The 23,200-nt window shown below is 42.5% G+C and overlaps 1 protein-coding gene across 1 annotated transcript in view; it reads right to left on the bottom strand.

The window, feature by feature from the left end:
- PDZD8 (PDZ domain containing 8) overlaps positions 1-15,775 on the bottom strand; it is an 85,686-nt gene extending 69,911 nt beyond the window's left edge. Inside the window, exon 1 of the mRNA XM_005899392.3 lies at positions 14,645-15,775. Within this exon, the coding sequence (XP_005899454.2) occupies positions 14,645-15,516 (872 nt within the window). The 5' untranslated portion in view covers positions 15,517-15,775. The remainder of the gene's footprint in view (positions 1-14,644) is intronic.
- Between the last annotated feature and the right edge of the window lie 7,425 nt (positions 15,776-23,200).

Raw genomic sequence — 23,200 nt, 5'->3', positions numbered from 1 at the left:
ATGCTTAAAAGTAAATGGAATACCTTTGCTTCGAACTTGCTCCTCCTTTCCTGTTTTCTCTTACTGGCATCATTGATTTCATGAACTCTTATAAATCTGAAGTTAACTTGTACCTCCTCCTCACAACCAACCAGTTCCACCTCCGCTCCCCCAATTTCATACTGCTAAACTGTCTCTTCTACTATTCTTCTGCGTTCCCCACTAGCTTGGTTCAGGTTATCAATGATTACTCAGAATTTTGTGACTTCTAAAATTATGTTTCCTCTTAAAAAAGACTATTTTCTGAACCAAAAACAAGAGGCTTTGTCCTTTATTTTCTTTAAAAAGCAACTTCACAGGACTATTAATTAGAGCGTTCACACATGTCAAGCACCTCACAGAGTTCTCAGCAGGTAACAGGTATACCAATGCTAGTTTTCTCCCTTCTCTGTGCTTGAGTCTCATCAAACTGGCTTTCTTAATGTCCCTAAAGATAGTACACAGTGTCCTGATTCTGTTCCTTTGCTATTTCTTCTACCCACACTAAACTTCCATCTCTTCTCCCTAGGTCTAAAGCCACACCATCCTTCAACAATCAGCTTAAATGTCATATCCCTTCAACAAAGGTTTACTGTGTTCAAGAATGGAGAGACCAATCACAGTCAGGCTCTCAGAGACTAGTCTTATCTCAGGCTCACGAACATAAACAGCACTACATCCTGCCTAATGAGCAGTAGAACAAGCAGATATGAGCAGGCCACTGGGAGTTCTTGTGGTTTTTGCCTTTTAGTCTGACAGTCTTGACTTTCTCACATTAAGAACTAGCAAACATAAATGTGCTCCCAAATCTCCTAGACCAAATATATAAACTAGATAAATCAGTGGTGATCGTTTCAAAATGTGTCTCCATTCATTGTTCTTCAGAGGCACCTCAGTAGTCATTTAAAGAAAGAGTTCTCCTGGTGCATTTAAATATCATCACAAACCTCTATTAGTCATAACTTGTATGGTGCCCATTATTATGCAAAGTACGGTACACATACAAAACCGTATGTAATGAGAAAGAAAACAAAGTACAAGTAGTTCGAAACACTCTTTATTTTCTATATTGGTAAACTATGGACCTAAATTTCAAATCTTCTATTTTATGTAGACAATTTATCTGATATTACACTAAAAAGAAAACTCATACACCAGGCTCCTCCGCTCAGCAAGGTTAGCACAGCCGTATTATTTCTCCTGAGAGACTTGTCTGCCTGCTAATCACTCTGATCTTGTAACTGGCCCCAGATGGTAAGTTCCTAATTTACACTATTCAAGTTCTCCTTCAAAGTCACCTCCTCTCTAACCAGCAGCCCCCTCCCCACCCCCACCATCTGGTCACAGCTTCCTCAACTATACTCTAAAAGCACTTGACACACATTTCTGTTATGTCACTAATCACCCCGTTTACATGTCTGTCTGTCTGTGGTTCTCCCACACCTCCCACTGCTCCCAGCTAAACAGGGAGTTGCCTGAAGAGAGGAAACATCTATAGCAGGTAGTCCCGAGGAGTGGTTAAGAGCAGACTCTGGAGCCAGACAGCTGGGCTTGGGATCCTGTTCTGCCACTTTGCAGCAACATGACCCTGAGTCAACTCTTGCCTTTAAGCCTCAGTTTCCTCATATCAGAAGGAGGACAATAATAACAACTATCTCACAGTGCTGTTACAAGGATTACAAGAAATAATGTAAAGCACTTAGCGTCCTTCACGTCTCAGTTTCTTTTTTACATGGTAGTTTAAAGCAGTGGTATGGACACAGATTTTAGTTAAGACTTAGTTTTGAATTTCAGGTTCGGCACTTACTAGCTTTGAGACCTGGGCAAGCTATTTCAACTTTGAGAGCCTCAGTCTCTCCATCCGTAAACGTAGTATAATAATTAGAACCTATCTTATAGGGTTACTCTAAGGATTAGATGAGAAAGTTCACATAAAGCATTTGGCATAGGGAGATGCACTAGAAATATTTCCTGTCAAACTTTCTATTTATTTATTTGAAGGCTGGTTTCCTAGAGACATGTCAGACAGCAAACTTCTTCCCTCCCACAATGCCTCCCATCTCCGGACTTGGCATTCACCATGGATGATGTTCAAGATGGTAGGTGTTTGTCTTCCTTGGACTTCAGATTTCACATGACCGTGGTTCAGTCACTCTACTAGCTGACCTTTTAAAAACTGTGTCCTTTGTGTGGATATAAACTTGCAAGTGCAAAGAAACAAGTTAACAATAGCCAGTATGCTTCCCTACCTTAGGTATCACCTTTATACTTCTGTGTCATTAAGCTTTTTAAACAAAGGCTTATATTAAATTGATTATGACACTGCGTGGGTTTCTTAAGGAAACCCACACAGAATTGTTCTATTTATGGAATTCCTTGGGGCACACTAAGTGGATAAAGTTCATACTTGGGGAAATGATTTTAATTTCTGTACTCCTGGGGAGAAAAAAGTACTTCTAAGTGGTAATGAAACTAATAAAAACAAGAATAACAAATAATATTACAAAAAACCTTTCCCTCTTGCTCATTCATCCATACATGCTCTACCTAATATGAGAGGTTCACTTTTATCCAAACTCCTAATTCTGCACAGACTAATCAAGGTCTAATGTTACAAAATTTTCTGAAGTGGTTTTATATATAGGCTGACAAGAGTGATAACAGAGGCTGCAAGTCCCTCACTAAAGAACTCAATAGCTGGTGACTCAAAGGTGAGTCAGTGTTAACTGATATCCTATGCATGAGAGAGATAAAGTATCAATCAAGATGAGTTGCTCAGGAAACCAAAGCAATTCTCTTGACCAGTCAAATAAATCCATCTTTTTATGTTCATCACAACCTACAACGTGAAGGTCTCTTACCATGGCCTGTGACCAATTACATTGACATTCTAAGCTTTCATGAAGCTTAAAATAAAGGTAAGCAATTGATCCCTAAAATGGCCTTTCAATTAGATAAACTATATTCATGGGCTTTACTGCAGACTAAGGTTGCCATGATTTGTCTCCTCATACTTCATGAATTTCAGAATACCTGAACTAAATCTGTGCTATCTACCATTTCAGAATGAGTAAACAAAAGCTATCATATTATGCTACAAACATTTACTTAAATTCTTCCCATGTTAAGAGTCTGCAATTCTAGTCCTGATTAAAATCCAAACTTAAATATTGAGAACTAATAACCTTCCCAAATATTAAAATAGACCAGATACCATCTCCTGAATTTTACAGAATATTGTACTTGATAATGGTGAGAACAAAACAAAAATTTCAGTGTGTTATAAAAATAATTATCATACAATGAAATTAGCTATAGAAGAATGACTCTTAACTTCAGCTATACCAAGTTTCACAGAACTAAAAGCTTTGAATAATTTACTTGCTTGACCAAACAACTAAGGTAGAGAGACTGTGCCGTCAGCAACCACATCCGTCCTTAGTAATGAGTATGAGTATAACCTTACATGCATGAAAGGCTATTGTGTGAGGAGGACAATGAGTTAGCACACACCACCAGATACTCTGTTTAGTAGATACTGATGCCTGCATGAAACAGCTGTACTAAGAACACAGTCATTTTCAAAACAGAGATTCTTATAGCCAGCTACTAAACAGAAATACTATCTCCCCATATTGCTACTGAAGATTTTACAGCCCCTCAAAAAAAAAAAAAATGCTAAAAACAATAGTCACTTATAACTGCAGATTATCTAGGAGGATATGGAGTCGATCCTAGCAGAAACACCATTTCTAAACAAACACCTATTCAATAATAGGCACATACCTCACCAAATGAAATGTAACAGGTACTTTATACAAAAGAATGCATGCATGCTCAGTCGCTTCAGTTGTGTCCAACTCTCTGAGACCAGGCCTCTGTCATGGGATTCTCCATGCAAGAATATTGGGAGTGGGTTGCCATGTTCTACTCCAGGGGATCTTCCCCACCGGGATCAAACCTGTCTCCCCAGCGTCTCCTGCACTACAGGCAGATTCTTTACTGCTGAGCCACCTGGAAAGCCAGATACAAAAGAATAAACTCTTCTAAAACATCTTTACTGTTGTGCTTGCTAATCAGCATGTTTGTTTTAAGTACATATCAAGAAAAACTAATTATGCTGGGGAAGGGGAAATTGTGCAGCTTTTTAATCAAAGTTATGCAAATCAAAGCACAGATATTTCTGTAATTCACCTAGCATATCATCAGCTCCTTTCCCCCTACAATATATAAAGAATTCATGGGCATAAAATAAAGACCCAATGTGCTGATTACAGAAAAAATACATGTTCTGAAGCATTCAGCTGGTTTTAAGAAAACTGGTAATTATGTGAAAATAAGTTTTATTGTTATTCTGTATCAGTCCAAGGGAAGGATGATAATCTAGTTTATCAATACTGACCTTTCCAAAGAACGTGAAAATAAAAAACCAAGGTTTCTAGAGTGTTAGAGAAGGTTGCAAATGGATTCATGTTTTGTCTTTGTAAGAATCAGAGGAAGAGAGATGGTGTCCATAAAGTGCCAGACAGACCTTGAAGTCAGCACTGTGAACTTTTGGAAACCTCAATTAGCATCATTTGAGTGCATGTATGTGTGTTGGGAGAGAAGGCATCCCTCTTCAGTACTGATTTTATAATCAGAATTGGACTACATATCATCAGTCTGTGTTTATAATGACAACCTTCAACCATTAAAAAAAAAAGTTAATATATTCTATACATTCCATTTACAGAAAGTCAACGAACAGGTATTCTTCAGACTAAATTCAAAATCCCAACACTTCAGTTACAAGGCTGAGTTCACTTTGTGAGAATTTAAGTATATGCTTAGGATTTGGGCAGTTTCTATATCACACACAGAAACACACACACAATGTATCAGTAAAAAGTCTGTGCAAAAAAAATAATTCCACACGTAACACACTAATGTACTTTTTTATATAGGATAACTAAAAGGTGATAAGGAAGCAAGGACCTGAAAAGTGACAGGGTGAGCTCTTTGGCTATCTGTGGGAAAAATATTCCTGGAGAACAACCAGCCAAGGCCTTGGGTGCAAGATTGGAGTGTGAGAACACTCAGGAAGCTGAAACAAACTAAGTAAGAGGAAGAGGTATAGAATATAAGGTCAGAGCCAGAGGAAATAAGAGAGATAGAAAATAAGGTATGGCCAGGAGTGGAATAAATCAGTGAATTAGACCTATACATACTGCCTGGAGGGATGTTCGTGTTACACCTACAAACCAATTTTCATGGTCACATTTATATTACACTCCCCATTTTTTTATTAAGGAGAAAAGGATGGGGACATGGAGAGGGAGGGAAAGAGGAACAGACAGGCACCTCTTCAGTATATAAGAGGCTTGTATATGTGTGTTTGAGCGTAAGAGTTGTATTGATGTACCTGTGATTGAGCAGAGCTGGGTGTACACCACAAACTTAACAATGGGTATATCGAGGAATGAAATTAAAAGGGAGAGGAGTATATTTTCAACTCCTTAATGCTCCTAAATACAACACTTGAACACTGGCAAAAAAAAATGGGGGAAAAACAAAACAAAAAAACATACTCCTTCAAAAAAATTCTCCTTCATAACATACTCCTTCAAATCACAAGAAAAAAAAAAACTAGTATCTACTCAAAGATATATAGAGAAATGTCTGTGGTACCATTATTTACATTAGTGAAAAACTGGAGGAAAAAATCAACAAGAAATTGGTTAACTTGTGGTACTTGCAATCACTGTAATTCCAAGCACCTTTAAAAAGAAAATAAAGCAGGTACATTTAAAAACCTAAGATACAGTGAGTAAAACAAACAAAAAAAGCAAGATGCTAACAGTGGGATACCAACTGTTTTTATAAACTAGTAACAAATTACAGGGGCTTCCCAGGTGGCACTAGGGGATATATCCATTTGCCAATGCAGGAGACACTGGTTGGATTCCCTGGGTAGGTAAGATCCCCTGGAGGAGGAAATAGCAACCTGTTCTAGTGTTCTTGCTGGGAGGATCCCATGGACAGAGGGAAGCTCCAATACTCTGGCCACCTGATGTGAAGAGCCAACTCCTTGGAAAAGACCCTGCTGCTGGGAAAGATTAAATGCAGGAGAAGAAGAAGGTGGCAGAGGATCAGATGGTTAGACAGCATCACCAACTCAATGGACATGAATTGAAGCAAACTCCGGAAGATAGTAAAGGACAGGGAAGCCTGCTGTGCTGCAATCCACAGGGTCACACTAAGTCTGACATGACTCAGTGACCGAACAACAAATTAGAATACATTTAGAAAAAATTATGGAAGAATAGTCCCTGAATTTAACAGTTTTAAGAAAACATATTATAGGAGATTTTCCACTGTGATTTTCTCTAACAGTTAGATTTTCCTGTTTGTATTTTTTTTACAATGATCTTATCACTCATTTGAAAAGATAAATTTTTTTTACAGTATCACCTAACAAATTTCTGACATCTCTAGCAAAATGTGACAAATGTAGAATAATCAATAAATGTGTACATTCAATTAGTTACTAAAGCAAGATATATTTATTCAGTAGATATTATATATGACATTTATTATCTCTAATTAGATAGATATTACTTCATCTCCATTTTACAAATATGGAAACTGAGACTAAGAGAAGATAAAAGCCTTTTGTCCAAGGTCCTTTTGAGCAGCAGAATGCTGAATTAAAGTATATGGTAATCCAAAGCTCTATTTACTAGAATAGATAACTGAAGTACTTCTCTGTAGCCTCAAACAAAAGAATGAAATAATTCCACAGTACTGACAGCTTCTCTGTAACACCTGCAGTTCTACTCATTTGAAGGTAAATAATTAACACTTACACCTCATTTTTCCCTACAAATACAGTAAGTATGTGGTTTTATTGGAGTCCTAGCAATTTGGCACGGAGAAGGCAATGGCACCCCACTCCAGTACTCTTGCCTGGAAAATCCCATGGATGGAGGAGCCTGGTAGGCTGCAGTCCATGGGGTCGCACAGAGTCGGACACACTGAAGTGACTTGGCAGCAGCAGCAGCAATTTGGCAAGAGAGATTTTGAAACTACTCTGTAAAACTTCTGCTAATGACCAGGTAGGCGCTTTACAACTTTCCAACGAAGTGTGATGTGCTCTGAGGTCATGACAAAAGTGTTGGTAGGTCCTATGATGTTAGAAAGAAACAAAGGGATTTAACAGCACTTGTTTCTTGGTGACAATGTTCGGAGGGTACGGAGAATGAGAAGGGAAAAAATGCTGGGTCAGTGAGCCATAGAAGCCATACAAGAAGGCCAGCAAAAGTATGAAGTGCTTAATAATTATTTCAGAAGATTAATTTTAGTTGTATTTATGGGAACAAAATTGTATTCCTTTGTGTTTACTATGCAACCTGGGTTAAGAACGCTAGACAGGTTTCCAGGGGACCAAAAATTCCATGAAATTAAACTGTTTATGCATTTTTCTGTGAAGTACCACAGTTATCATTAGCTTTCCAAAAAGATAGGACCCTCAAAAAAAGGTTTAAAAGTACCTTTCAACATATTGTGTATGCACACATGTTCCTTTTTTGTATACACTCAAGCACAGTTTTTTTTTTTTTTTATTTTTAAACTTTACATAATTGTATTAGTTTTGCCAAATATCGAAATGAATCCGCCACAGGTATACATGTGTTCCCCATCCTGAACCCTCCTCCCTCCTCCCTCCCCATATCAAGACAGTTTTGTTGGTTTTTTTTTCAGGGCTTTCTGTTTCAGGGTTTAGACCAGGGATTAGCAAACCTTTTTTAATAATGGACCAGAAAGGAAATATTTTAGAATCCATGGGCGAATATGGTCTGTTGCAAATTCTTCTTTTTGTTTGAACAACTTTAAAATGTAAAGTTAAAAAATGTAAAAGCCATTCTTAATTTGTGAGTCTAGCACCAATTTGTTTGCAAACTCCTGGTATATTTAGCGTAACCACTGATTTATCTCCATAGAAATAACACAGCATGGCTTTGGGAGTCCAGGACTTTTTAAAAGGACTCTGAGAAAGTCACTAACCCCCTGGAAGTCTCCAGTCTCCAACGTCTCTGTAAAACTGAGATACCGACTTCCTATAGAGCTCCTGTAACTATGAAAAAAGAAAGACAGCAAGTATGTGGAAGTACACACAGCGCTTTGCACATAGTCAGCAAGCTGATTTATGACCTGTGCCTCTATATCATGCGATAGACTAGCAATATTTATGAGTCAATATGAACTGTTTGATAGGCATGCTCCTTCAACGCAATCTGCTCTATAGTGATCTGCCTTGGCTATTTCCAGTAACACAGTAGGGCTTTCTCAGAAGCCAACAGATCTCTACACTACTGATTAGACTCTAACAGCTTCCTCATTATTCTTCTTCTCTTTTCAATATGTAAGTCAAATTTTTAGAGCAAAGATTTAATTTTCAATATACTATTTTCCATCTAAAGAGTTTTAAATGTCTAAATCATAATAATTCAAAATAGCTGAAGAAAACTCAACTTGCAAGAAGTTAAAACCAGCACTAAACTGGAACACACTCAGGTATTCCAAGGTCATAAAACATTATACAGCACAAAGTAATCAAGTGTTCGCCTAGCAGACACTGATCGCTCCTCTTCATTTCTCACAAAACTGAAGGTCTTAAATACATACAAATGCCAGTATAATGAGCTTTAACTGTTTTTTGTTTTTCCCAGGAAAAGTAACCAGCTTGAAAGCATGAACTATGCTATAACCATTTTTATCATCATACTCTTACACAACACTAGGTATGGTGTGTGTGTGTGTTTTAGTCACTCAGTATTGTCCAACTGTTTGCGACCCCATGGTCTGTAGCCCACCAGGCTCCTCTGTCCATGGAATTGTCCAGGCAAAAATATTGGAGTGGGTTGCCATTTCCTTCTCCACCTGGTATGGTAGTCTTCAGGAAATAGTTACTAAAAATAAGTGACTATTTTAAAAATGACAATTATTTATCTAAGACAATGTTATCTTACAATTCCATTTATATAGAGATACTCATCCGAGCAGAAGTACAAGAAAAAACAAATAAAAAATTAGCTATTACTCTAGAATAGCTAGAGTGATATCCCAATGTCTGTCTTCACTGTCCCAAAGAACCAAAGGTGAGCTTTATTTCCTACCAATATGAGTTAAGTAAAATGATTAGTAGCTATTTTAAAGTTTTTCCAGCCTAAGCCAAGGTATCTTTTAAAAGCTGTCCATATACAGAAAGAAAAGTATGAAAGTGTAAGTGAATAAACACAGTACAATACATTTAACTTTACAAATGATTTTGTCAGCTTTCAGAGAATTCACTTTGAAAATTTTTAAGAAGACATTGATTACTAGAAACTATCTTTACCTCCAGTATTCAATAAAATTTTAAAAAGTTATAATTAACATTAAGAATAAATGTTTTTCTTTCTCAACTCAGACCAAGGAAGAAATAACACAATTAGAAGCTACTTTATAGAGTATGAAGCTTTCCAGACCAGGCCTAATTTAGTTCTCTGAAATTAATCATATATTAGAGAAGATACAGATAATTATGCTAAAAGATCCTATCGAACTAAATACAGACCTATCCTCAATCTCTAGTCACTAAGAATATGTGAAAATTTTCTACAAATATATATCAGAACATTGAATGAAACAGTTTTGACAAAATAGTAATGCTCAGAAGACATTCCATGAACTTGAAAAGTGAAGTTTTCCAATATTTGTTCCATACTCATTTATTAAATTCAAATAGTGTCAATAAGTAGATGCCTCCTTATTTGTAACTCAGAGAAGTAAACACTTATAGTTAATTGATGACCTACACTTTGCACTAAAGCAAAAGTCCAGCAAACTCAAGGGAAAAGCAGCCACTGTCTATTTACTATCACTATACTGCAGAGAAATGAAAAACATTTCAAGGGATTTTTAAAAGATTTCCAATAGAATGATGTTTTTAATATTCAACATTATAATGATAATATCTTTTACAAAATAAAGTTGTTCAGTGAAAGGCTTTTCAAAGATATAATGTTTAAAAAGGGATAAAAATGATCACCCTCTACTACCCAGTTACTAACTCTCTTCCCACTTGTAGTGAAGAGCAAGAGTAATGTTCTTCATTTAGTAAGCTACTTCAAATGTATATAATGCCAGGCCAGGCAAGTGTCATCAGTAAATGTAGCAAGTGGGTGGGGACTCACTCTTATGTACCAGCTTCCTGCAGCTGTGACTAGACTCCATCTCTCCCGTCTTATTATTGCTAGGACAAATGCAAGCCTAGTGCTTTAAGACCTTCCAGATTTTCCTAAGAGAAGTCAGAAATCCAAATCATGCAATGTTTTCCATTTTTAAATGTTGGCAATGAAGAAGCAAAAAATCTATAGTGCAGGCCAAATTGAAAGTACCTACGAACCAGATCTGGCCTTTCAGTATGCAACCACTGCTGACGACTCAGCAATGATACCCCAGGAAAAGGAGCATCAGTAAGAATCTCAAATACCTGACCTGCAAACCCTAAACTCCTCAGGACTATTACTCAGATTTCATGCTGAAGATGGGTTCTCCACGTAGTCAAGAGCACTGGTAACCCACAATTCTCTGCTAATAGGAAATTAAATTTAAAAAAAATTTTTGAGAACAAAAAAAAAGAAAAGAACACTGATGGTAATCTTTTCCTCTTGAAGACTAATTTTTGGTTAATAATAATTTTAAAAATGATGGCTTTACTATTTTAAAGAAATACTATTTTAAGAAAAAAATCAAAAAAATTAACACTGATAGTGACATTGGAATATTAATAAAATTAGAATAATATGTAAAAAAATGTATACTCATTAAAAAAATACTACAACTTTTACCAACTATGTTAGCTGGGTAAAATGAAGTGTCAATCAGCTAGGTCCTTAGAAAGCAGCCAACCACTTGAGCTGCCCTCTCATCTCCTGATGAGAACTGGTAGCCCTGATGGTCCACTTTACACTTGTACTTTAGCAACATGAAAATGGAAAAACAAACGAAGAGGGGGAATAAGTGACAACAAGGCCAACTGTGAAGATATTTCTGCTTTATAATAATTTCAAGTGCCAAAAGATCCTAAGACTCAAAACAGTTTTCTTTACTGCTTTAGCTCTACTAAGTAGATTAGACAGCTAAAAAGGATAAACTAGCAAGACCTTCTATTTGGAAACAAAATCTGCTGGATTAAAAATGAAACGCTAAATAGGGCAGCACCCAAAGATTTAACCTTATGATTTAAATTTAAAAGGAATCTTTCGCAAAACTAATTTAAGGGGGAAAAAAAAGCTGTACAGTCATATGCCTCTTAAAAGAGTTCTCAGTTAATCTGGAAGGATACCCCCCACATACAGTATTTTGATGGCATACTTTAAAAATCCCTTAAGGACAACACAGTACAGTTTAAGAAAAAAGGGCAGTCTGGCTTTATCTGAGCTGGATTTCACCATCTGACAGTTGTGTGACTTTAAGCAAGTTATTTAGCTACTCTGAGCACTCTTCCCCCATCTATAAAAAAGGAGAAACCATAGCTATTTTAATTCTCATTATGAGAATTGTGACACATCTTAAATGTATTTTAATTTATTCTCTTTGCTGAAACTTGAATTTGCTCCACAACATCAGTAGTTTAAAATATTCCTGGCAGAACAGCTACACACAGATAAGAGAACTCAACACTTTGTGTGGAGGGAGGAGGGTTCAGGATGGGGAGCATGTGTAAAAAAAAAAAAAAAACACTTTGTGAAGCAGCACTCCCCATCCTCATACGTCTATCATTCTCTTTTACTAAACTAAAATCAGCTTCCTAGTTACTTCAGTGTTACCCATCAATGACATTCTAGCTAAATCTTATTAAGTACAGCTAATTCAATCCTCACTAAACTCCAACCTCCATTAGGGTTGAGACTGTACTGAAACCCTGTACCCAGAAAAATGGTAAGCACATAGCAGACACATAGTAAATATTTACAAATTGAGTGATACATTCTGTGCAGCACTTACTGACTATTGAAATGCTTTGGAATACAGAGCACAAGTGTGTAGACTTCCGGAGGTGACCATTTAACATTTAAGGTTTAAAAGTTGAAATATCATAACACCCAAACACACCCAAGATTTTTAGGTTTTCTAAAAATCCTTTTGGATACAGTAAATAAAAGCAATTTGACTGTATTTCAAATGATGATGCTATTCATTACACAGATGCTAAAGTTCCTTCAAAGGAAATAAACCTTTTAATGGCTCCATGACTCCTAATCATAATTTCCTTCAGATTTAACTGAATTTCAAGTCGACATTGAAAACAACCAACCAACTCAAAATGACATGTAATCCCATTGCTGCTGCTAAGTCACTTCAGTCGTGTCGGACTCTGTGTGACCCCATAGACGGCAGCCCACCAGGCTCCCCATCCATGGGATTCTCCAGGCAAGAACACTGGAGTGAGTTGCCATTTCCTTCTCCAATGCATGAAAGTGAAAAGTGAAAGTGAAGTCGCTCAGTCGTGTCAGATCCTTAGGGATCCCATGGACTGCAGCCTACCAGGCTCCTCTGTCCATGGGGTTTTCAGACAAGAGTACTGGAGTGGGGTGCCACTGCCTTCTCCATTACCACTGGCTATCCTGCAAATAACTCCCAAATATTAGTAATAGCTTAGTCAAGTTTTTGGCATCTTAAAGCCACTTAGAAAATATAAGAACTGAAGTTGTGAAAACATATCAAAATCTGTAACAACTTTCTCTCATGACTTTCTCAGCCACACACTGCTATAAACACCTCACTGCTTAAACACTGCAACTCATTGAGAATTTAGTCACATATTTCAGCGCTGAAAGAGTAGGTTTCATAAAGTATGTTCTACTTCACAGAACAGGAAATCAGTGACCAGTTCACCATCTTCTGCAAATCTATGGAAATTTTTCCATTATAAATTTCTGCCACCTGTAGGTTTTAAGCTGTCACTGTGCTATTAGCCTAAACAAACACAATTACTAAGGCAAACCTGCCACATAACACAAGTCAACTCCGTCCCAAACAAAAAACATTCCTGAATTACCTGGGTCACTGATGTTTTAAACTGTGGTAGCAAATTAGTGATCTAGAAACATGTAACTTCCACTAAAGGGAACTAGGTAAGGCAAATACCAGACTGACAATTTTATGGCAAAGAAAAAAATCCAAAAGGGTTAAACACTTTGCTATGCTAAGTCGCTTCAGTTGTGTCGGACTCTGTGTGACCCCAGATGGCAGCCCACCAGGCTCCCCGTCCCTGGGATTCTCCAGGCAAGAATACTGGAATGGGTTGCCATTTCCTTCTCCAATGCATGAAGGTGAAAAGTGAAAGTGAAGTCGCTCAGTCCTGTCGGACTCTGAGGGACCCCATGGACTGCAGCCTATAGGGCTCCTCCATCCATGGGATTTTCCAGGCAAGAGTACTGGAGTGGGGTGCCATCGCCTTCTCCGGTTGAACACTTTAAGTAAAATTAAAAATGTATCTGTTTTAGAATAACCATATATGACCCTTCAACACGGACAAGCCTTCCCAGACCAAAGTGAAGACTCTAGCCCCACAAAACTTCTTTTCCCCTTCCACTTCTACGATATTAAAAATAAATAAATAAAAACCCAAACCCTTGTACATTAATCACAAAAATCAAGCCGCCAAATACAGGTAGGCTTTACAAAGTCAAAATCACTACCCATCTTAAAATACTACCTGCTGGGCAATTTCAGGTACTGTGGGAGAAGCCTACAGCCAAGTAGAGATTAAAGGTCAGGGGGCAGCCTGGGGTTGTGCTACAGAATTTACCCCAGACGACATCAGCACAAAAGGTACAGAGAAGTACAAGATGTATAGGCTCCCAACTCGTTTCCAATTTGCAGTGGAAAAGTATTCCTTTCCGATAGACGCTGCCTCTGCCTTCAAAGTTGCCAAATGACATGTAATCCCACTGCTGCTGCTAAATCGCTTCAGTCGTGTCCGACTCTGTGCGACCCCATAGACGGCAGCCCATCAAGCTCCCCCATCCCTGGGATTCTCCAGGCAAGAACACTGGAGTGGGTTGCCATTTCCTTCTCCAATGCATAAAAGTGAGAAGTAAAGTGAAGCACCACGGCAAAACTGGCCTGCGGTTGCAAAATACAAGAGCTCTGGGCTCCCAGCACACTCCTCATGCCTGTACTTGGTATCCACGCACAGTTTCTCAATGTGGCCAACGCGATGCTGCAAAGCTGCCCTCAATGCAGCAACCACCTAGAGAAATAGTTTCTCAACAGTCCCAGAGCCGTCCGGGGAGGGCGGGACTTCCCTTCCATTTTCAATATGCTGCTTCGACCCGCGCTGACAGCACCGTGGATGACCAAGAGCACACGGAAAGGCTTCCAGCTCCTTATTAATGCCCTTCGGAAGCAAAGAATGTGGGCACTTAATCGAGGGCCTTGTCCAGGGTGGGGAAGAGCCCTGGAAAGCAGGGGGTGTAGAGTAGAAGTCTTTGCCCTTCCCACCCAACGACGGAGGCAGTGTCCTGCCAGGCTCAGGGTCCCAGCAGCCAGGGGGCCCTCGCGCCCGGGCGACCTTCCCCCGCAACCTTCCTCTCACCTGATCTTGTAACTCGGGAGGGTGTGCTTGCGCTTGATGATCTTCTTGAGCTGGTTGACGATGAAGGAGGTGAGCTGGGGCAGGGGCCGCCCTTCGAACTGGGAGCGCACCTCGAAGTCGATCAGCGGGTCCTCCACGAAGGAGAAGAACCAGTGGGTGAAGGGCACGCGGGTGAGGACGAAGCGCAGCCTCCCCACCACCCGTGACAGCTTGACGAACAGGTAGGCGGACTTGCCAAAGACCAAGTCCACGTCGATGGCCAGGTGGAAGCCCCCGTTGTACTCCACCTCCGCCTCGAAGGCCAGCTCCTCGGGGGTGGTGGCGGGCGGCAGCGCCTCCCCCTCGGGGCCGTCGGGCTCCCCGGTGGCCGAGGGCGCCACGGGCCGGAGGAGCCGGATGGTCTTGATGAAGGGCACGGTCTCGCCCAGGAACACGTCCCGCAGGCTCAGCCCCTCCAGCAGGCGCCCAGCCGTCTTGGTCTGCAGCAGCTCCTCGAACTCCACCTTGATCTTCTTGGTGACCCAGCGGCGGGCCAGTGCAGTGTCCCGCAGCTCCCGGAACAAGAACAGGATGATGGCGTTAAGGAAGTAGCAGGTCTCCCGCGTCGGCGGGGCGGGGGTCTCGGGGGCCGGGGTCGCGCCGCCCTCGGGGGGCCCGCCAGAGGGCTCCTCAGCCCCGCCGCCGCCGCCATAAAGGTACTCTCTCAGGGGCAGGTCTGGCACCGGCTTGATGTAGCGGAAGCCGTCGGCCGCGCGGGCGGCCTCGTCCGGCGGCGGCTCAGGCTGTTTGCGGTAGAGCAGCAGGAACTGAGTGAGGAGCGTGAGGAAGGAGCCCAGCACGGCCGACGCCAGGATCATGAGGAGCAGCCCCATCCCGCCGCCGCCGCCGCCGCCTCCGCCCGGGACGCCCGGGCCCTTGCCCCAGCGCCCACAGCGCCGCTTGCTTCACGCCGCCCTCCCCGCTGCCTCCATCTTGAGGACATCGGGCGGCGGGGGTCGGAGCAAGCGGCACACTGGGCCTCGTCCGGGGGCTCCGGACCGCGCGATGCGGCGCCCGAGTCTGCGGCGGCCTCACGCTCCCTCAGACACTCCCGGAGGCGGCTGCCGTGGTGGCGGCGGCGGCGGCGGCGGCGGCGGCGGGGGGGCGGGAGGGGGCGGAACGGCGCCTCCCTCCGACCGCCGCTAATTGGACGAACGGCGCGTGACGTCAGGAGCGTACTCGCTCCCGGCGGCGTCGCCTGGCAGCCGGCGCCCGAGCATGCGTACGCGGGTCCTTCTTCACCTCTCGGGCGCCCTTCCAGCCCCGCCCCCCACGGCAACATTCTAGTCCTCCGCAGTCCACGTGGCTGTCACTTCGGAAGTCGCTGTCCCGATCTAGGAGGATAATCGGGGCTACCGGCTGGAGGAGAAGAGGCCGGGCGGAGAGGGCGTGGCGGCGTGTTCTTGATCCCGATCATCCCTTTATCTTCTAATGCGCCCATCCCCCTTCATTGGCCTCGGTCCCTGTCTGTTACCTCTGCTGCAGTGTGATTCTTCCACTCGCGCCCCTGAGAATGGGCTGGCGGCTTTCCATGCAGGGCAGCGCCGCAGATCTGAGCTAGCGGTTCGGAGACTTTCCAAGCCGAGGACAAGATTTTATTGCCTCGGAGACTGCTGTAACCTGCCATCAGTCTGACCAACAGACGCTCTGCGTCCGCAGAGGGTGGGCCCTGGGAAGGAGGGACAGACAAAAAAAAAAAAAAAAGCGTCAGATGCGAACTAACTTAACTACATAGATAGATATTTGAGATTTAAACCAGAAGGACAGAAAAGAACCGCTACAAGGAATAAATGAGGAGTGAGATGAACTTGCCCGATGATTGGAAGATGAATAGTCACCGTCGAGCTCTTGGAGTGCGTTAAGCCCCTGGGTGTATTGCCACATTTAGTCCATTTAAGAGACACTTTTAGTTAGCCACCGGTTTTAGTTAGCCACCGTCCGTTTTACAAATGCAAACGCTGGCGCAGAGGCAAAGGAAGTTGCTGGGTTACACAATGGAGCCTGGTTTGTCTAAAACTAAACCCTAAATCCTCAGTCACCACTCTGCACTAGGATAACAAGATTGCTAGAGTTGGAAGGGGGTTGATTGGTTCCCTGGGGCACAGAAAGGGGGAGTTGGGAAAGGGGAAGGGGGAGGTGAGGAAAGACTTCAAAAAATTTTGCACAGGGTAGCACCTTGACCAAAGCCATAGAGTTAAGGAAGCCAGGTTGCCCAGCAACAATGTTACTCCCCCTGCAGTCTGGTTACATCATAAATGCTTTTGTGCTCCAACCTCAGGGACAGCACAAAGATCTTCCCCTACTCCCACACAGGTCAGATAAGTTCAGTTCAGTCACTCAGTCCTGTCAGACTCTTTGGGACCCTATGGACTGCAGCATGCCAGGCCTCCCTGCCCATCACCAATTCCTGGAGTTTACTCAAACTCATGTCCATCGAATCTGTGATGCCATCCAACCATCTCATCCTCTGTTGTCCCCTTCTCCTCCTGCCTTCAATCTTTCCCAGCATCAGGGTCTTTTCAAATGAGTCAAGTTCTTCGCATCAGGTGGCCAAAGTATTGGAGTTTCAGCTTCAGGATCGGTCCTTCCAATGAATATTCAGGACTGATTTCCTTTAGGATGAACTGGTTGGATCTCCTTGCAGTCCAAGGGACTCTCAAGAGTCTTCTCCAACACCACAGTTCAAAGGCATCAATTCTTCGGTACTCAACTTTCTTTATAGTCCAACTCTCATATCCATACATGACTACTGGAAAAACCATAGCTTTGACTAGATGGACTTTGTTAGCAAAGTAATGTCTCTGCTTTTTAATATGCTGTCTAGGTTGGTCATGCTTTTCTTCCCAAGGAGCAAGCATCTTTTAATTTCATGGCTGCAGTCACCATCTGCAGTGATTTTGGAGCCCCCAAAATAGTCTGTCACCGTTTCCACTGTTTCCCCATCTATTTGTCATAAAGTGATAGGACCAGATGCCATGATCTTAGTTTTCTGAACTAAGGGTCAGAATACTCCATACCTAAAAGTCTAGTTGGTTCTGGATGGCCTTAAGGGGCCAGGGCAAGTCTCCTCTCTAGTCCTGGAAGATCCCCAAGCCAGTGACTGTCCTGAGACTGGGTGAGTCCAGAATGAAAACAGAATTCTGACCCAGCTGGAGCAGGTATAGAACTTTGGAACCAAGCTGATCTCATCTTACTTACTCATGCCCAAGTTGGAGAAGGCAATGGTGACCCACTCTGGTACTCTTGCCTGGAAAATCCCATGTTTGGAGGAGCCTAGTAGGCTGCAATCCATGGGGTCACAAAGAGTCTGACACGAGTGAGCAGCTTCACTTTCACTTTTCATTTTCATGCATTGGAGAAGGAAATGGCAACCCACTCCAGTGTTCTTGCCTGGAGAATCCCAGGGACGGAGGAGCCTGGTGGGCTGCCATCTATGGGGTCCTACAGAGTCGGACACGACTGAAGCGACTTAGCAGCAGCAGCAGCAGCATGCCCAAGTATGAGACCAGAATGGCTCCTTTACTATGAAAATGTAATCCTGCTGAGAGAACTAGGCTCAAAACCATATTCTACATCCTGTGGAAGCCCAGAACCCTGCAGGGATATTTTCCTGTGATCACCTCTGGCTCCTGCCTCTGCTTCTGGGCTGCTGTCTCAGTTCTACACTCTTTCAACTCAAATGGGAAATGTAGACCCTTAATATCCACCAAAAACCTTTGTAATACTCCTGTACCATTGTAGTAAGTCTTCCCTGATGACTCAGAGGGTAAGGAATCTGCCTGCAATGCAGAGGACCTGGGTTTGATCCCTGATTAGGAAAGATCCCCTGGAGAAGGAAGTGTCAACCCACTCCAGTATTCTTGCCTGGGAAGTTTCATGGACAGAAGAGCCTGGTGAGCTACAGTCCATGGGGTCGCAGAGAGTCAGACAGGACTGAGCCAATAACACGTTCACATTGTACTAAACATCACAGAAGCTGGAGGTGAGGTGGAAGATTATCTGAGTAATCTTCACATTACTGAGATACTTCAAATTGTGCGTTAATGCATTATGCATCTTAAGATATTCTTCGCCCACTTCCCTCCCCCACACAGAAGTTGATGATTTTCCTGGGAGTCTCAGTCTCAGACTCCATCTTGCAGGCTCTTCCCTGTTCTGCCCTCCTACCTCATCCTTACTCCTCAGATTACCTCTGAGAACCTCCAGTCTTCTCAACCCGTTATATAGGGTTGATCAGGTGCCCAGCAGAATTTGTCCCCTAAAGTTCATTCATTTATGCTCATGCTCAGTCGTATTCTAATCTTTGCCACCCCATGGACTGTAGCCTGCCGGGCTCCTCTGTTTATGGGACTTGCCAGGCAAGAATGATGGAATGGGTTGCCATTTCCTTCTCCAGGGAATCTTTCCAATCCAGGGATTGAACCGGCATCTCCTGCATTACAGGCAGTTTCTTTACTGCTGAGCCATCAGGAAAGCCCATGTGTCAGGTTTAGTGTTACAAATTTTATGTGCCTTATCCCATTTAAAAATCAAGATGTCCATAAGCGTTGGCCCTGTCCCTCCACCCTGCCCAGGCCTGGGATAGCCAGGCCACCCCCTGTCTAGCTGACCTCATCATAGCCCATCTGGCCAACCCACTCCCACATTTCAACAGTGCCTGCCAGTGCAAATGTCTGCCGGGTTGGGGGCTTTTCTTCTTTTGCCTTTTATTAAGGGCAGCGAGCCCAGGGTTTCTGAACCTTGGCACTGTTGTCATTTGGAGCTGGAAAATTCTCTGTTATGAGGGATGTCCTGTGCATTGTGGGAGGTGATACTGTGTTCCTAGAAGCTTATTATTTTTAATGGCATTCTCTGGAAGAATAGAAATTCAGCAACCTTTTAAAAATATTAATGCTAGTTCACAGAAACTCAAAAGTCTGAGAACCCTTGACCCCCAGCTCTCAACATTTATGATTCTGAGTATGTTTTTGAAGGAAGTAGTACTTAGCCAGCCTGCTGACCTTTTAATGAGTTTCAGATGATGTCATTGAAATGTATCTGCCCCACTAGCCTTCCTGGGAAGTATCCATTTCAAGGGGAAAGGCAGTTGAATACTGGAAGATGGGGTACAAATAAGACCAGCATTCTCACCAGCCAGATAGAGGCGTGAACCACGTCTGCTGTTAATTCTGAATTCCTCTTGGTGAGGGGACAAATAAGATGAGAAAGCCAAAGCATGTGAATATGGAGACTGTGAGTAACCTACTAACCATTTATAAAAATGATACAAAATAATGCAAATATCACAAGATATGGAGAAAACCGTAGAGAAGTTTAGAATGCACTGAAGATAGTTAAACAGAAAGAAGAATCTTAGAACACTGATGATACTGAAGCTATATACAACCTTGCAATCCCACCTCTGGACCTCTTTTGCTTTAGAGAAATATATCCCTTAAGCTATCTAGCTATTTCTCAGGTCTCTGTTGTTAATTGTTTAGTCGCTAAGTTGTGTCCAACTCTTTTGCCAACTGAATCATGGGATTCAGTCCTGATATAGGTTCATCACGTCTTTTTGTCATCACTTGTACGATGTGTCTTATAAACCACAGTGTTTTCCAGTCCTCAATGTAGAGCTTGGAATGTAGTAAGTGCTCAACGGGTATTTATTAAATGAATGAATATATTCATGTGTCATCCTCTCCACTTTTGGTGAGAGAGAGCTACCCTATTTTTCTGAAACTTTGAGACTACTTGTTTGAAGGAAGAGGCTAGGAAAGAGGCAGCGCTGATATCAGAATGCCCCATTAAACTGAGAGAAGAGACACTGCCCTTGGCTGTACTTCCCTGCAAAGCAGAGGAGGGTAACTGTAGGGGAGAATGATAGGCTGCAGCTGCAAGAGGCTTGAAGTTTGTAAGCCCTTGAGATCTACTGGCAAATCCAGATCTACTGTTGGGAATCAGTGTAACAGTGGGGTCCCAGGGCACATTCGCCTCTTTTGTTTTTATATTCACTCCTTCAGTCAGTTCAGTTCTCAGTCATGTCCGACTCTTTGAGACCCCACAAACGGCAGCACGCCAGGCCTCCCTGTCCATCACCAACTCCTGGAGTTCACCCAAACCCATGTCCATCGAGTCGGTGATGCCATCCAACCATCTCATCTTCTCCTCATGCCCTCAATCTTTCCCAGCATCAGAGTCCTTTCAAATGAGTCAGCTCTTCGCATCAGGTGGCCAAAATATTGGAGTTTCAGCTTCAACATCAGTCCTTCCAATGAACACCCAGGACTGATCTCCTTTAGGATGGACTGGTTGGATCTCCTTGCAGTCCAAGGGACTCTCAGGAGTCTTCTCCAACACCACAGTTCAAAAGCATCAATTCTTTGGCGCTCAGCTTTCTTTACAGTCCAACTCTCACATCCATACATGACTACTGGAAAAACCATAGCCTTAACTAGACGGACCTTTGTTGGCAAAGTAACGTCTCTGCTTTTTAATATGCTGTCTGCTACTGCTGCTGCTAAGTCGCTTCAGTCGTGTCCGACTCTGTGCGACCCCATAGATGGCAGCCCACCAGGCTCCTCCATTCCTGGGATTCTCCAGGCAAGAATACTGTCTAGGTTGGTCATAACTTTCCTTCCAAGGAGTAAGTGTCTTTTAATTTCATTGCTGCAATCACCATCTGGAGTGATTTTGGAGCCCCCAAAATAAACTCAGCCACTGTTTCCACTCTTTCCCCATCTATTTGCCATGAAGTGATGGGACCAGAGGCCATGATCTTCATTTTCTGAATGTTGAGCTTTAAGCTAATTTTTTCACTCTCCTCTTTCTCTTCTCCTCATCAAGAAGCTCTTTAATTCTTTTTCACTTTCTGCCATAAGGGTGGTGTCATCTGCATATCTGAGATTATTGATATTTCTCCTGGAAATCTTGATTCCAGCTTGTGCTTCCTCCAGCCCAGTGTTTCTCATGATGTACTCTGCATAAGTCAAATAAGCAGGGTGACAATATACAGCCTTGATGTACTCCTTTTCCTATTTGAAACCACTCTGTTGTTCCATGTCCAGTTCTACTGTTGCTTTCTGACCTGCATATAGGTTTCTCAAGAGGCAGGTCAGGTGGTCTGGTATTCCCATCTCTTTCAGAATTTTCCACAGTTTATTGTGATCCACACAGCCAAAGGCTTTGGCGTAGTCAATAAAGCAGAAATAGATGTTTTTCTGGAACTCTCTTGCTTTTTCAATGATCCAGCGGATGTTGGCAATTTGATCTCTGGTTCCTCTGCCTTTTTTAAAACCATCTTGAACATCTGGAAGTTCACGGTTCACGTATTCCTGAAGCCTGGCTTGGAGAATTTTAAGCATTACTCTACTAGTGTGTGAGATGAGTGCAATTGTGCAGTAGTTTGAGCATTATTTGGCATCGCCTTTATTTGGGATTGGAATGAAAACTGACCTTTTCCAGTCCTGTGGCCACTGCTGAGTTTTCCAAATTTGCTGGCATGTTGTGTGGCACTTTCACAGCGTCATCTTTCAGGATTTGAAATAGTTCAACTGGTATTCCATCACCTCCTCTAGCTTTGTTCGTAGTGATACTTTCTAAGGCCCACTTGACTTCACATTCCAGGATGTTTGGCTCTAGGTGAGTGATTCACTACTTAGGTGATCTGATTCCACCACATGGCTTCACGTATTAATACTGTGCAAAACTAAGCTGATATTCACCACTACTGGTTCTTCGGGCAGCCCTCTATTAATGGTGCCTCTGTTCTTCCAGGTACTCAAGCCAAAAGCTTCGTGTTGTCCTTGACACCTTTCTTTTGCATATATCTACCTCTGGTCTGTTGATCAATCCTGTTGGTTCTATCTTCAAAATATATTTGAAATTTTACCAATTCAACATCCTGGTTCAAGCACCATATTGGGCCTGGATTTTCAGAGCAGACTCTCCACTGGCCTCTCTCTTTCTTCCCTGGCCACCCTGATGTCTGTTCAAACACAGATGCCCCTGTGACTGCATTGAAGCATAAGTCTGATTGTTTCACTCAAGTGCTCAAAACCACCAGTGGTGCCTTGGTGGGCAGAATAGTGACCCCCTCAAAGAGGTCCACATCCTAATCCCCAGGACCCTTCCATATGCTATGTCATACAACAAAAAGGAATTAATGTTGCAGATGGAATTAAGGTTGCTATTCAGCTTCCCTTAAGAGAGGGATATTATTCTGGATTATCCAGTTGTGTCCAGTATGATCATAAGGGTCCTTAAAAGTGGAAGAGGGAGGGAACTTTCCCAGTGGTCCAGCGGCTAAGACTCTGAACTCCTGACACAGGGGTTTGATCTCTAGTCAGGGAACTAGATCCCACAGACCACAACTAAGAGATTGTATGCAGCAGCCTACGGTTCCACGCGCTGTAACTAAGACCTGGCACAGCCAAATATCCAAACAGAAGTTGTTTCTTTTTTCTAAGTGGAAGAGGGAGGCAGGACAGAAGATCAGAATGACGTGATGGGGAAAGACTCAGTCCACTTATTGCTGAC

The sequence above is a fragment of the Bos mutus genome, chromosome 26 (assembly GCF_027580195.1).
Source record: "Bos mutus isolate GX-2022 chromosome 26, NWIPB_WYAK_1.1, whole genome shotgun sequence".
Classification (NCBI taxonomy): Eukaryota; Metazoa; Chordata; class Mammalia; order Artiodactyla; family Bovidae; genus Bos; species Bos mutus.
This window is presented reverse-complemented; position numbering and strand designations above follow the sequence as displayed.